The sequence below is a fragment of the Euprymna scolopes genome, chromosome 44 (genome assembly GCF_053919585.1).
Source record: "Euprymna scolopes isolate OS-2025 chromosome 44, ASM5391958v1, whole genome shotgun sequence".
In the NCBI taxonomy this organism is placed as follows: domain Eukaryota; kingdom Metazoa; phylum Mollusca; class Cephalopoda; order Sepiida; family Sepiolidae; genus Euprymna; species Euprymna scolopes.
The window spans coordinates 27,974,273-27,989,272 of record NC_136525.1 but is presented as its reverse complement, the minus strand read 5'-3'; the positions used below and the strand labels follow the sequence as shown (position 1 = coordinate 27,989,272).

General features: G+C 32.7%; 1 protein-coding gene across 2 annotated transcripts in view; it reads left to right on the top strand.

Annotated features, from left to right (window-relative positions):
* The window catches only part of LOC145268756 (glycerophosphocholine phosphodiesterase GPCPD1-like), a 138,846-nt gene that overhangs the window by 103,138 nt on the left and 20,708 nt on the right, over nucleotides 1–15,000 (top strand). For both annotated transcript variants that reach the window (XM_080124352.1, XM_080124353.1), the window contains exons 10-13: nucleotides 590–641; nucleotides 4,200–4,292; nucleotides 8,905–8,985; nucleotides 10,846–10,879. In XM_080124352.1, coding sequence (XP_079980478.1) covers nucleotides 590–641; nucleotides 4,200–4,292; nucleotides 8,905–8,985; nucleotides 10,846–10,879 — 260 coding nt within the window. The remainder of the gene's footprint in view (nucleotides 1–589; nucleotides 642–4,199; nucleotides 4,293–8,904; nucleotides 8,986–10,845; nucleotides 10,880–15,000) is intronic.

The window sequence follows — 15,000 nt, the reverse complement described above, 5'->3', positions numbered from 1 at the left end:
AATATACATGACTTTTAGAATGTGATATTTTCGTTCCGTCATAGGTGTGTGCATCAAGCATCATATTTTTGTTTTTAATATGGAGAAATTCTAGACAAGAACTGAGAAGACTTCTTTTGAATATTTAATGCATTAATATTCTTTATTTTATTCTCCATTTTCTTGAATATTTCTTGTAAAAATTGAAATACAATCTGGAATTTTAGATTGGGTCACTTCAAAAAGTCAGGTTATATAAAAAATTCAGAAACAAACCAGTTTTGTAAACTTTACTCAAATGCAAAAATACTTTTAAAATAACTTAGATACAAAAAAGTTACTAGAGAAAAGAATTGTTCTACATCAAATTTTGAGTTGTATTCAATAACACATTTTTAAAAGGATCGTTGCACATGTGAGTATGTATGTGCTTGGTAAAATCTTCAATTATTGAATTTATGAAATTATGGAATATGTATTCTAGGCAACAGAGCATGCAAATGTGCACATTATTTCTTTTTCTTTTTTTTTTTCTTTTTTTTAAATATGTCACTGGAAGGAGGTGAGCAGTTTTGATAAATTGTTTTGATATTTAATTTACTTTTTTCAGTGCCCCTGTTATGGAAAACACCATTGCTTCCTTTAACGCAGCTGCTCAATATGTAAGTAAAAATTGTTAGACTACTTTTGAGCCTTCCTTTTGAACTATCTTCTCAATTCAACCTTTAAAAATTTGACCTGAACATTTACATTATTGATATAATACAAATCAAATTCATACTGTTTTCATATTTTTACCATATTTTTTTTATTCTTATCCAGAATTCCTTGTTAAAAAAATCATATTTAAAAAAATGGGAATTGATCAAGAAGTTTTGTTTTCATTAAAAAAATCAAATTTTATGAATAATCAATGAGTGGCTGTCTTGTCCGCCATTTTGAAAACAATCTAAAAAAAAATAATAATTTAGTGATTACTCAACAGTAACTTGTGAGATTTATTAATTGCTTAAAAATGATTTTCTTTATAAAAATAAAACTACTTGGATTATTTTATGTAATTTTTAAAATATGATATATTCATTATGTCATACATACAGATTTTCTTTAGTTTTGTTTTTTTTACAGGAGGAATTCGGGACAAGCACTCACTTTTTTAATAGGATTTTGAGTTTTAAATTTAGTTATTAGAGTATTGTATGGTTATAAAATTAATTGGACAAAATTGTTGTAAAACTATAAATGAGCAATTTGGTTCAGTTGATAAAATAATGATTAAACGATTCTGTAATTTTTAAATTTAACTTCAATTTCATAAAAAAATAATTTGGTAAAAGTAATTTTAATTGGTGCAGTTCAAAAATGAAAAAAAATGAAAGTAAAAAGACTTGAAGGTTTTTGTCTAGAACTCCTTCTATATTAATTATAAATTAAAATAATAAAATGTAAAAATTACAAAAATAAAGAAAAATATAACATACATAGTTGTGATGAAACAAATATCATATTTTAAAAGTTACGTAAATTGATTAACTACTTTTATTTTTATAAAGAAAATCATTTTTAAGCGGTTTGTTGTGGGGTCAGCCATCTGGGGACAATCGACCCAACAACTAACAAAATAGACACGGGCAAAAGTAAACAGCAAAAAGGCAAAAGAAGAATGACAGCCACAGGTTGTTTATATAAAGACGAGGGTTTGTCTTTTATTTGTAAAGGAAGCGTGAAATAGGATTTGAGATCGTATGATCTGAATGCTGGTTGTCTGGAAGGTCGCACGTCGCAGGTCTGGAACAGGTACTCTAGACGTAGCATGGTTTAAGGTTGCTCGCTGAGTCTGGAATGATTAGCTGGGCGCCAGGGCGATCTGGAACGGTTGGTGGACACTGAGGACATGGGGTCAGTGTTAAGGAACGGATGAACGGTCAACACTGAGAACGTAGGGTCAACATTAAGGAAACGGACGGTTTGTAGGGAGTCAGGTTCAGGCAAGGTTGCAGGCCGGAGGAGCAAGGTGCAGGCAAGGTTGCATCCTGGAGGAGCAAGGTGCAGGCGGCACTGAAAGCCGCTGGAGACTGGAAATTGCAAGAGTGAGCAGGAGCTGCTGGAGACTGAAAGTGGCAGAAGTGAGCAGGAGCTGCTGGAGACTGAAAGTGGCAGAAGTGAGCAGGAGCCGCTGGAGTGAAGTTCGCTGCTGGTGGGTCTCAGGAGGCAAGCAGTAGTGAATCGCATTAGTGGTAGAAAAACTTATTAGCCTGATAAGGGCTGGTTGGTTAACCCTGAGAAGGGCTGTTTGAACTGTTGCTGAAACGGCTGCGGCTGGGAATCTCTCGGCTGGTCTCGTCAACATGACTGATCGTGTCAGTCACACTTCGGGAGCCTCCTCCTGCTCCCAGGCTGATCTGATCTGACTCTGCAGGCTGGATTCATTTAGGCAGAATGATGTTAGAGGTGTCGCTCCCATAAGACAAACAAATGACTCTAATTAATTCCAAAATGAAATTTTTACAATCAAAAGTAGCTTGGGAGTTTGTTGATTCTATTTGAATTAATCTAGTCTAAAAGTAAGAAGTCAGTTGTTTGAATTATTGACATTTAGCTTAATACATTTGAATTCCGACGTGCGTAAAGTAAAGAAGTCAAGGACAGAAAGAAAGGGAAAGCAAACATGTTCACTGAAACCGGATATTTTTCATATGTTTAGGGTGCATTAACTTTTGTGTTCTTTGTTTAAGGAAAGGAAGACAAAGAGAAAACAGCGGGGGTGAAGAAAGAAAAACAAAAGAAAATGGAGATGGTGATTTTGAAACCGCAACAGGTTAATGGAAATTTGTAGACATTACACCATAAATCTTGCCAGTTTGAATTATCTCCCTTTTTGTTTTTAGATGATTTTCAAAATAGCAGATAAGACAGCCGCTCTTCTATTACTCATAAAATGTGATTTCCTTATATAAAAATAAAACTAATTGCTCAATTTGTGTGATTTTTGGAATATGATATTTCCGTTTCGTTAGAGATTTCGTTAGAGATCATACAGATTTTTATTTATTTTTAAAGGGGAAATCTTGATAAGAAACAGACATTTTTAAAAAGTTTTATTTATAAATTACTATATGGCTTTGCCAGTTCACTATCACTTTGCAATGTTTACTGCTTAAAATCATTGAAACTAATATTTTAAATTATAAACATTTGATACATTTACACGAGAGTAAAATTTTATGCATTCGTATAAGAAAATGTTTTAATTTTCATAATTTATTTTGTTTTTAAATAAGATCATACATTTAAAAAAAAAAAAAAAGCACACACAATTTTTCTCATTTTACTATCAAGACAGGAATTTTCATATTTGTTTTCAAGATTTCATCTTTTTTAAATAAATAATTTTAATGTTTTAGAAAATTCTCTGAGAAATTAGAAGCCAAAAAAGTCTACTCTGAATTAGAGGTGTTTAAAAATCAAACAAATTCAAAATTTCTTAAATTGACCATTTCTTCAAATGAACAAAAAATCTGTTTGACAGATTTAAAATTTTTATAAATAGTCTAACTCGTAGATTTAAACTGACAGTAAAATTTGAAAACAAACTGAAAACTTTCAGGAGAAACATTTCTTGAATTGTAAATGAAATGTGTAGTTTATATTTCAAACAAATATTGTATCAGTTGCTATATTCATAACAAGAAAGTACTCAATATCAATGATAGAGCATATTTTTATTTGTTTCTAATTTTTTTAGATGAGGATTGATTATTCCTATTATTATTTTCATCGTTTTGTCAAAAATAATTTTCACACCGTTTTATTCAGTGTAACCTCTGACCTTCTTCAGATGTATCTTAGTGAACTTGGGATTCTTTCTTACAAACTCAGGAATCTGCATGGAATTTCGGACAGAACCCTTAATTTAATTTATAGGAGTGGCACGCTCTCATTCAACTTTTAGTGCGGGCAACACTCAAAATACAATTGCAAATTACTTAGGATTTCTACTCAGTCGTGGTTAAATGAACGAATGCTACTCCTGTGGGTTAAATAAAAGGTTCCATTTTAAATTTTGTGTAAATTGCCAAGAAAGACTCCCAAGTTTAACAAGATACACCTTTGAAGATTATATCAACTGGAACGTGAAAATAACTTTCAAGATGAGAACAGTAATCCAAAAAATTTTTAAATGCATTAATTTTTTATTATTATTTAAAATTATTTTTTAGGGTGCGCAATGTGTTGAAATGGACGTGCACTTGACAAAGGATCTTGAACCGGTTATCTACCATGATTTTGCCGTCCATGTTGCCATGGAAAAGGTAAGTTGAAAACTGGTGGGTCATGTCATAACTTGCCAGACACCACCTGCCTAATTCACGTCTAGAAAAGAAAATGTCTTTCACAAATATCTCTCAGATCTTATAAAGCAAACTCATATTTTTGTTTGTTTGTGTGACTGGCTAAAAGTCAGAAACTACACAGAGTACACTTACAAAGCTTGCATCATCTGATTCAGTATCATCCCAATCTGGTTATGGTAAAAAAAAATACTATAATCATTTCCCTGTCAGAAAAAAAATGCTTTCTTTTATTCTTATTGATAGTTGTTCCCAAAACAACAGTGAAACTAGGTCAAACAGTTAGTCAGCTGTGGATGACTTTTTCTTTCTATTACACTTGTTTGTGTTTCAAAGCATTTTTAAAAGAGTCAAGCGTTTTCTGATTCAGGACTCATTTTGCATGCTGAATTAAAAACCAAATACAGTCTATTTTTCTGGATCAGGTTTGGTTTCTAAACTATAGTCTATTTCTTTTCCAGCGTATTTTTTGTAAAACAAGTGTTTATGTGCTTTTTGTAAATCCAAGTGTTTATGTGCTTTGCTTTTGCAAAGCCAGGTTATACATAAGTTTTATTTTTATTTCTCTTTTCAGCTGGAGCAAAATGGAATTGTAAGTGTAAAAACCATCCTAATAGATTCTGTTACATTTCCGGACATATGATTCTTACAGACCTTCAAGCAAAACTTGTAGCGGACCAGTGTATAATACCCTAGCTTGCCACAAGAAAATAATGAAACGAATGACATTGAATTGAAGGAAACAAAGACTCAATTGATGGATAAAGATAAACGTCGTTTATTTACTGTTGAAAGAAATGAACGTTTTAGTTATAACATGTCCGCGCGTATGTAACCAATGTTCATTGCAGGACTGGTGTTGTAGCAAGAAAAGGAAATGTGTTTTCATCTCAAGTTCGGGTCACTATTGTTTGTTCGCGCGTGGGAAGAGAAATAAGTGTTGTAGTGAAAATTGAGAATGATAGTCCAGCGTGTAGACAAAAGAGTGGATATGAGAGTCGACATCAGTTAGCAGTCAGGTACGCGAAGGTGTTATCAGGGAACAGTAGTAGATAGAGAGAGAAAGAGTGAGAATGTATACATACAGTCTTTAGCTCGTGCCCCATACATAGTTGCAGGGGTGTTGACGCGCGTGAGCGTGTGCCTCCCGAAGGGGAGGCGGTTGGTTAGCCCAACCTCTCTAGTCGAGAGCTGGTCCTAAAAAGGATTAGAAACAGCTTCTCTCCTTGTTTTATACTCGTTTCCGGAGTGTCTTTTGCGCATGTGTATATTTCCTTAGAAAGCGGAAGTGACGTCGTCCATGTGTGCGTTCGTGTGCGCGTGTGTGAGTACATGTGTATACGTAAGCGTGTGTATATACACGTGAATGTGAGTGTATGTACGCAAACGTGAATATGTGTACATGTGTGGACGTGGGCACGTATGTTTGTGTACACGTATGTATATGACAGCTTGAAATGTGAATGTGTTTTTGTGTGATACTTGAAAAAGGCTCGTACAAATACTCCCCTTCCTAGGAAAAAAAAAAATACATGCAATGTATATATATTTATGTATATATATATATTTTTTTTTGTGAGTAATGTTTTCGGCAGTTGATTTTTTTGTCCTGTTTTTTTTTTCTGTTGGTGTGGTTGTTTGAAAAAAAACGTCAAAAAGAACGGAATGTCAAAAACGGAGTGTGTTCGTAAAAAAAAAAGTATTTACTTACGCGTGGAAAATGCGTTTACTCTTTTTTTAGGCTGACATTTGTTTGTTTGGTTTCTGTTGTGTGCTGACATGTGCAAAGAGTTGCTTGGACAGAAAAGTGAATCGTTCATTTGGAAGGAAAATTTTTGTTTCGTGTTGACGGTTGTCGTGTGTGTGCCCAGTTGACGGTATCTTCGCATGTGAGTCTGCGGTAATATGTGCATCGTTTGGACTGGCGCTAGTCGCACGTTCGTTCTTGTTGAACGGAGTTTGGTTGCCGTTGTCTTCACATGTGCGTCTGCGGTAGTGTGTACATTGCCTGTACGGGCGTTTGTTGTGTATTCGTTCGTGGTTGCCGGCTGTCAACGAAACTTCCAAGTTTTGAGTTTATCAGCGTGCGTGATGCATCTCAACTCGTATTGTTGATTCAACTTCTTCCTATGTGTTGATAGGGATGTCCTGTAATTGTTTCTTTGTTGTTGCGTCTGCTGTGCGGGAGAGAATGTGTATGGGCCTATGTGATTTTACTCCTCGCATTTGTTGCAGGGTAATGTCAGGAAACCGTGAAAATGTTTGTCGAGCTCGAATTTGTTTTTAAAATTCGGTAGTAAAGTCGACAGCTCCGTGTTCGTTTTTTTTTTTTTTTTTGCCGAGTCTGACGAGGGTTTCGTCATTGTAGTTAGTAGTAGTTATTCCTGTGGGTAGTGGTTCGCTTGGTTTTCTTTGTTGAAAAGTTCGTTTTTTTCTTTATAAAATAACGCGCGTCTCGCTCAAAACAATTAATTTAAAAACGGTAGGGTCGCCATGCTTGTTCGTTCCACGTCAGTCGGGCGCCAGTTTGTTGTGGACTTGTGGCATAGGAGGAAATGTGTGCTCCTCTCGCGTTCCGAGGGAAAATGAATTGTCTCGAGGAAGAAACGAACGACGTGTTAAATTGAATTAAACGAACAGGAATTTCTTTGGTGAAAGAAATAAGTGAAAGAAAAGGGTACCACACGTGGTTAGTTTTGCATGCGCCTTTCGCTGTTAGCTGGTGAGAAAGAAAGTTTATACCTTGGCGTGCGTCTCTCGTTAAGTGGTGAAGAGGAAAAGTTTATCTTTGTAGAGAAAGAGTCTGTGTGCGTATGAGTGCTTCGTTCAACCTTATCCATTTCATTTAAATATAACGGGGTCACCATAAAAATGTAGCGGACCAGTGTATAATACCCTAGCTCGCCACAAGAAAATAATGAAACGAATGACATTGAATTGAAGGAAACAAAGACTCAATTGATGGATAAAGATAAACGTCGTTTATTTACTGTTGAAAGAAATGAACGTTTTAGTTATAACATGTCCGCGCGTATGTAACCAATGTTCGTTGCAGAAAGAAAAGGAAATGTGTTTTCATCTCAAGTTCAGGTCACTATTGTTTGTTCGCGCGTGGGAAGAGAAATAAATGTTGTAGTGAAAATTGAGAATGATAGCCCAGCGTGTAGACAAAAGAGTGGATATGAGAGTTGATATCAGTTAGCAGTCAGGTACGTGAAGGTGTTATCAGGGAACAGTAGTAGATAGAGAGAGAAAGAGTGAGAATGTATACATACAGTCTTTAGCTCGTGCCCCATACATAGTCGCAGGGGTGTTGACAACCTCTCTAGTCGAGAGCTGGTCCTAAAAAGGATTAGAAACAGCTTGTCTCCTTGTTTTATACTCGTTTCTGGAGTGTCTTTTGCGCATGTGTATTTCCTTAGAAAGCGGAAGTGACGTCGTCCATGTGTGCGTTCGTGTGCGCGTGTGTGAGTACATGTGTATACGTAAGCGTGTGTGTATATACACGTGAATGTGAGTGTATGTACGCGAACGTGAATATGTGTACATGTGTGGACGTGGGCGCGTATGTTTGTGTGCGCGTATGTATATGACAGCTTGAAATGTGAATGTGTTTTTGTGTGATACTTGAAAAAGGCTCGTACAAACTTCTGGATATCACGTTTACTTTGGAGTCAAACTAGGGAACAAGAATAAGCTATTTGCTACAAAATATGTGTAGCGAACCTACAGGATTGGAAGAATAAGAAAATGATGAGTATGCTATTTGATTTCCCAATCGTGTGGATGGAAGGGAAAGATCATGTTATTGCTATTTTTGCAAAATCTAAAAGGCATGAATCACAAGAGCAAGCTTGAACAAGAACAAACATATTGAATTCCCTGATGTTCCTTCTGCCATAAAACCTGTCCCTGATCTTCCTGTTCCGAAACCAAATGTCACGATGGAATCTAGGTCTGATTCTGAATCTAACAAAATGATTGCTACAACTTTTCAGATCACCAAAGTCAAGCAATGTTTAGCTTGATGACCTTGCTAGTCTCAGGTTTTTCTATACATATATATGTGATATGTGCTCTTCAGAATTTTTTGATCTGTTGCCTGCTTCCTTTGTTCCAGCTCATTTAACTCGTTTGTCTAGTTGTCTTCACCAAGTTGATGTTTTGATATCTCATTGCAATACAGCTTTTGATGCTTGTCCATGAAAATACATGGGTGAAATATGACAGTTTCGAATAAATTAACAAGAAAACACTTTGGTATACTTATGTATCAGGCAATAGTAGGTATTTACACCAAAAATTAATTAAGAGAATTTGAATTTAAAATATAAATCAGTTTTATTGTATATTTCCGATTCTCCATTGACCTGAAGATTTTTTAGACGAGAGTATGATTTTTTAGACGAGAGTATGATTTGTTAAAAGTTCACAAGTCACATTGCAGCTATCGACTTCGCTACTGTGTTCCAACTACAATAAAAGATAGAAAAATAGATTAAAAGACAATTTGATTAAAAGAACCTACTTTTTCTTTTTATAATTACTTTTTGTTCTTTTATTGATTTTTCAGAAGAATAGAGCTGGTGCCGCCAGTAATCATGCACGGATGTCTGTCAAGAATCTTACTCTTGATCAACTTCAATCACTTAAGGTGAATATTGATACCAGATGAGTTGTACACTTATAATGCCTTGCATAAAAGATGAGCGATATTGTGATCTAAAGTTCTTACTTGGCATGTTCTTTATTTTTCTATCTCATATTGAGGTTGAGCTACAAAGGGATTAACCAATGCCATTTAGCTTAAGGCATAATTCTTATTAAAAGGATTGAGCACTCCAGGCAGTAAATAATGCAAATGCAAGCATATATATATGCATTATAATTTTCTTTACTTTATAGCGAGGATAACAGAGTAGGTAAAGAGATCCCAACTGTTGAAAAAAATTGATTTTGATTCTCAGCTTAAAGCACTCATTTGTCTGGCCATACTGAAAAGTTGTGACATGGCATAACAGCTCTCTGTGAATGACATATATATATATACACACACACACACAAGATAATTAAATCAAAATTCCCAACACGCAAGATAAAATGGAGTTGGGGAGGGGATGACCTCTCACCTAGGTTCAAGTCAATGACTAACCCCACTGCTGCCATGATTGAGGCAAATGGCTAATATCTTGATCACTACACTTCCACTCTCCTTCCTTCAGCTTCTACCACCCCAAACAACATTCTCCATTTATTATACTCAACTTCATGTGAGGAATTTCACTGATCCTGATGAGATAAAATGAATTACAATAAAAAATGGCTAAAATTCTGTGTTGATTTTTTGTTTTAACTTTTTTTTTTTTTTCTGTATTACATTGAACTCTCCTACTGAATATTTCCTACAGAAATGACTCTATCTTTCACAGATTCAACACAATATATATTTTTACAGAAAGAGAAAGACCCATTCGGTTAATATGTTATATCTATATACTACTTAGACTGCAGATATTTTTGTTTGTTTTTCCTCACACACACTGGATGATATTGTTTAGTGATGTCATCAATTAAAACAACATGTGGATAAGTGTGACTAATGCTATTATCCATTAAATTAGAGAGATGGGTGATAATCAATGACAACACAAAGTGATCACATTCATCAAACTATGAGGCAGGGTGATAGTTGGGTTAGAGTTAATAAATGGTTAATAAAACTTGTGTGTGCCAAGTTTGAATCCAGTTCATTCCACAGAAACATTTTCATCAAATCCTCATGTTTAATGTCTTAGAATCAAGATAAATAAAATAACATCAAACTGGAAAGAGGAAAAGAAAACCATAAGTGCTTGTGTAGATTGGTGATCTTTTAAATCAACACATTTCAGTTTAAAACATTATGACATACTTTTATATTATGTTGAAATTAGTATAAATGCCAAAAATTATGAAAAATAATCCAGTAGAAAAATAATTACAATTTATCAAATTATTGAATTTTATCATGTGGAAGAGTTGTGCGACCAATTCAATATGATAAATAAAGGAAATAACTCTTGACTTAAATTAACTAAAATTAAAGGTCCACCATTTTTAAGTATTAAATCTCAGAATGTAATTGTGAATGATTTTTTGCTAAATATACTTCTAGCATATCTACTCGACCATTTTTTTTTTTGTAATTTTTTGAATTTTTACATATTTTGCCATGACATGCAAGTACTTAATGTTTTTACCTGAAATGTGTTGGTTTAAAAGATCACTAATCTACACATTTATCATTTTGGTCATTTTAAGTTCACTTAACTCATTAATAACTTATGACCGATTAAAATTTAATTATGAAACTTTTCAATGAATTGTCACCTGTAAATAAATTTTTTATTCAAATCAAAAAGTAACCCGACAGGTGGAGGGGGCAGGGAATGGGTCATGCTTTAATTGTTTATTTTGTTTTTATGCATTAAAATTAATTTTTTTAAAAACTTAAAATCAATTATTTCTTTTGTAGTTGTATCATCCTTTACCTGAAACTAGTGGTTTGAGTAAGTTAATCTTTTTGCCACCATTTTTTTTCTCAAACATTTCATCTCATGTATATTTCATTTTTGCTTTTGCTATTTTCCACTGTTTCAATTGTCAAAAAGGAAAACAGAAAAAAATTATCATTGAAACAATTTCACATAATCAAACATTGTCCCCACACCACAATGTTGCATCCTGGTGCCTGTTTTACAAACCTGACAAGCAGCAAAATCCCTCTCGTACACTGTAGAGATCCCTAGATTCCATAAAGCCTTTTTCCCTCAAATAGCTTTTTCCCTCAAACAGCTGTACTTTGGAATTACCTCCCAGGCCCCTGCTTCCCTGCCTGTACTGACATGCAGAAGTTCAAGTGAAATGTGAACAAACATCTCGCTGCCCAACTCCATTAATAGTATCCCTGCAAGTCTGGTTCCAGATAATAGCCCCTCACGATTAAATGGCCCTTTACCTTGTTTGGGGTGAAACATCAATGAAAAAAAAAAAAAAATTTTTTAAAAGTACTTTCATAGTATGTGCTTTGATAAATTCATATCACATGTGCTTTCTCAACGTACATATTCCTGACTAACTCAACAAGCAGCAGAATTTCACTCCTTCACTGTTGAGGTCCCTAAATGCTTGGAAAACTTTAGTAGTTTCTTTTGGACAGCCAGACTTTAAAATTCTCTCCCTGTTTTCCTGCTTACATGCTGTACTAACCTACAAAAGTTTAAATGTAATGTTAACAGGCATCTGTCCTCTTTTAAATGCAATCCCTTACATTCCCTTGTTTGGAGTGAAAAAGAGTTAAAAAAAAAAAACTAACAACTTCCATCTACTGTGTTGAGCAAAACTATATCAGGCATGCAAGTTCTCTGCTTTTTAGTGGAATTCCATTTCCTTTTTCGATCCAGGAAATGGCTAAGGCCTACAATTAATGTAAGTTCTTCACTTTTTGGTCGGGGTCCACTTTTCTCTTTTATGATTTTAAAAAAAAAACTGATTTCTGACAAATTGTGAGATCTTTACATATTCTTTTCATCGCTATTTAGCTTATCTTTCCTCCTTTTTATCTGTTTTTCACTCTTCCTCTCTCTGTCTTGTTTTTCTTTTTTCTTTTATGACAGTTCTCTCTGAAAACTGAAAATATTAAGTTTGTTTTGAAAGCTAAAACTTTAAACAATTCATGAAAGGGTTAGATGACTTGTTTTCTTAAAGAATGACTTTCTGTCTCCTTCTTGGCATATTGCACACTTGGTGTTTTTTTTTGTTTTTTTTTATAACATGTGGGAAGATTGAGAAATTCATTTCAATTTCAAGTTTTTGTTTTGTTTTTTTTACTATTGGTTTTTCCCATTCCTATTATTTGGGACTCTTCTCTAAAAATTATTTTTTTTAACTAACTGTATTTAAACAGCAATGCCTGCATAGAGATAGAATATCTTGCTGAATGGAAGATTTAAAGCAAAAATTGAAAATAAAATGATGTTTACAAATAGCTTTTCTTTTAATGGGATTTTTTAAAAATTCGTTTTAACTTCCCCTAATTTTATTTTTTGATTTCAATAAATATTCAATTAATAGAAAAAAAAAATAATTCAATGTGCTTTTATCATTTGTCTATTTTATTATTTAAAAATAAAATAAAGTCAAAAGTATTTGAGATTTAAATTTCAACATTTTGTAAGAAAACTGATTGATTTTTAAATTACATTTATTCTTTCATTGAATTATATTTCTAAAAAAAAAAAGGATATTGATCCAGAACCTGACCCAAGGTCATGTTGGCATCTTTCAGTAAACTTACGGTAAGCAGCCAGGAAAAGCTGATGCAAACATCAATGCAAAGCTGATGAGAAATACAAAACGCTGAAAATAAAATGTTAACACAAGAAGACTTATACTAATTATATGAAAGAATTTTTTTTTTTCAAGGAATGTATATTAAAGATTTTTGTTTCCAAAAAAAAAAAATCAAAGAAATACGGTCTTTATTTTTTTTAAGATAAAAACATGGAAACAATTATGAATGAAAACTAAATATTTTTTTTGGGGGGGGGGTTATTTAAGGTTTTATTTTTTACAACAAAAGTTTCAAATAATGTTGTATTTTTTTTTTGTAACGATAAAAACAATTTGTTTTTCATAGAAATAACTATGATTGCTAACAATTTTTTATTTAAAAAAAAATGGTAAAAAGATTATCTTTTTTTTTCTTATTAATGGAAACAATTTTGTCATGCTGACAGTTAATTGCACTGACTTTTTCATGAACTACTGAAAGATGCCGATTTTCTTTTGTATCAAGTTCTGAATTTGTACAAAATTTTCTGACAAGAAATTAAAAGAAAAAGAGAAAAATGAGGAGGCATACAATGCATAAAACAAAAATGAAACTAAAAGACTCGCAGGCAATGCTTTGCTAAAAATACAGCTTTACACTATTCTGACAACATTGTCAGATAATGGTTTTGAACTAAAATCTACCTTTAAATGAATGTTAAATTTTTAGCAAACTTAAAAGTAAACAACCATAAACATATGTTTATACTTACAATTAAAATGATCCAAAAATATTTATCAAAAATATTCCTAAATTTAGATCAACTAAAACACAAATAGAAAAAAATACTTAATATAATTTTAATTGAAAGTCAAAATTTAAAGATTATATTTTAAGAAATTTGAGAAATATTTAAAATATTATAAATAAAAAAAGTTCTTTTGAACCATTTTTTTTAATTTTAAATTTGAAAATCAAGCAAAAAATTGTTGAAGGACACGGATAAAATGCAAATTTTTTTTTTTTTCTTTTTTGCCTTTTCTTAATTTTGGGAGGTATACCATCTTTCGTCAAAGATGAGAGATTGTTTATACATGTAAAAATACCTTTTACTTTTTCAAATAAATTTCTTTAGGAAGCACTTTTCAAATTAGAAGATTTCACTTAAAAAAAATTTATCGTAATTTTTACTTATACAGACTGCTTCTCGTCTCCGAAGTGTGATGTACCCGAAAAATTTAAGACATATTTTTTTCAAAAATTAATCAAAATGTTTGCACTGATTTTCAATGATCTTCTGCTTAATTTAAACATTTTAAAATATATCTATATCTATCTATATCTATATCTATCTATCTATCTATCTATAAAAACAGAGATGTGTGTGCCACAGACGATTTCTGATTGGTTAATCCAATAATCACATCTCCTAAAAAACAATGGTTTCTACGCTCTTTCCTTTACCATAAAATATTATGGCTTTATTTATTGTCCATCTTGGAAGGGTTTAATTTTTTAATAACTTGTTATTTACAAATTAAAAAAAATACGAAACTAAACTACACGAAATCAAATGCTCCTACAAACTTAGTAGTAGTACTAGCAAGCACACACACACACGTTCACTACCGTCACGTTGTTATGGCAACCAAACCCGCTGACTTACATAAACAGTAAACACACACAGTAAATGTGATTTTCTTCATTTTCTCATTTCACTCGTGGTCTTAAATTCATTTCGGGTTTGTATTACTGTACACATAGATTCGAATAAGTTGCCAAAAATCAAATATATAACAAATAAATGTTATCAAAAGCAAGATAAGTTACTTTTCTACCAAACTGGATATATTTTTCGTGTTTTTATTCAATTTAACATGTTTATTCAGCTCGAAAAGCATACAGTGTTTACCGATGTATTAGAAAATTCAAGATGGCGGCCGATTCTCTCTTTAACACGGTAAGTTTGGAAAAAGGTGTAATAAATAAAAAAAACCGGTTAAAATACTGTTAAAAACTCGCTCAATATATGTTACCGTGACATAGGTTGACATATATTCGGCGGGTTTTTAATAGTATTTTGTATAGTTTTTTTTATTTATAACACCTTTTCCCAAACTTACGGTGTTAAAGAGGGTGTGAGACGCCATCTTGAATTTTCCAACACATCGGTAAACAGCTTTTCGAGCTGAATAAACATGTTAAATTGAATAAAAACACGAAAAATATATCCAGTTTTTATCGGTTTTTTACCTTCTCTGCAGAAGTACAAAAAAAAAACAAAAAAAAAACGGAAGGTACTTTTACAGAATGTTAAACTAACCCTAACCGATGTTTTATGTTTAGTTTAGGAAAAGT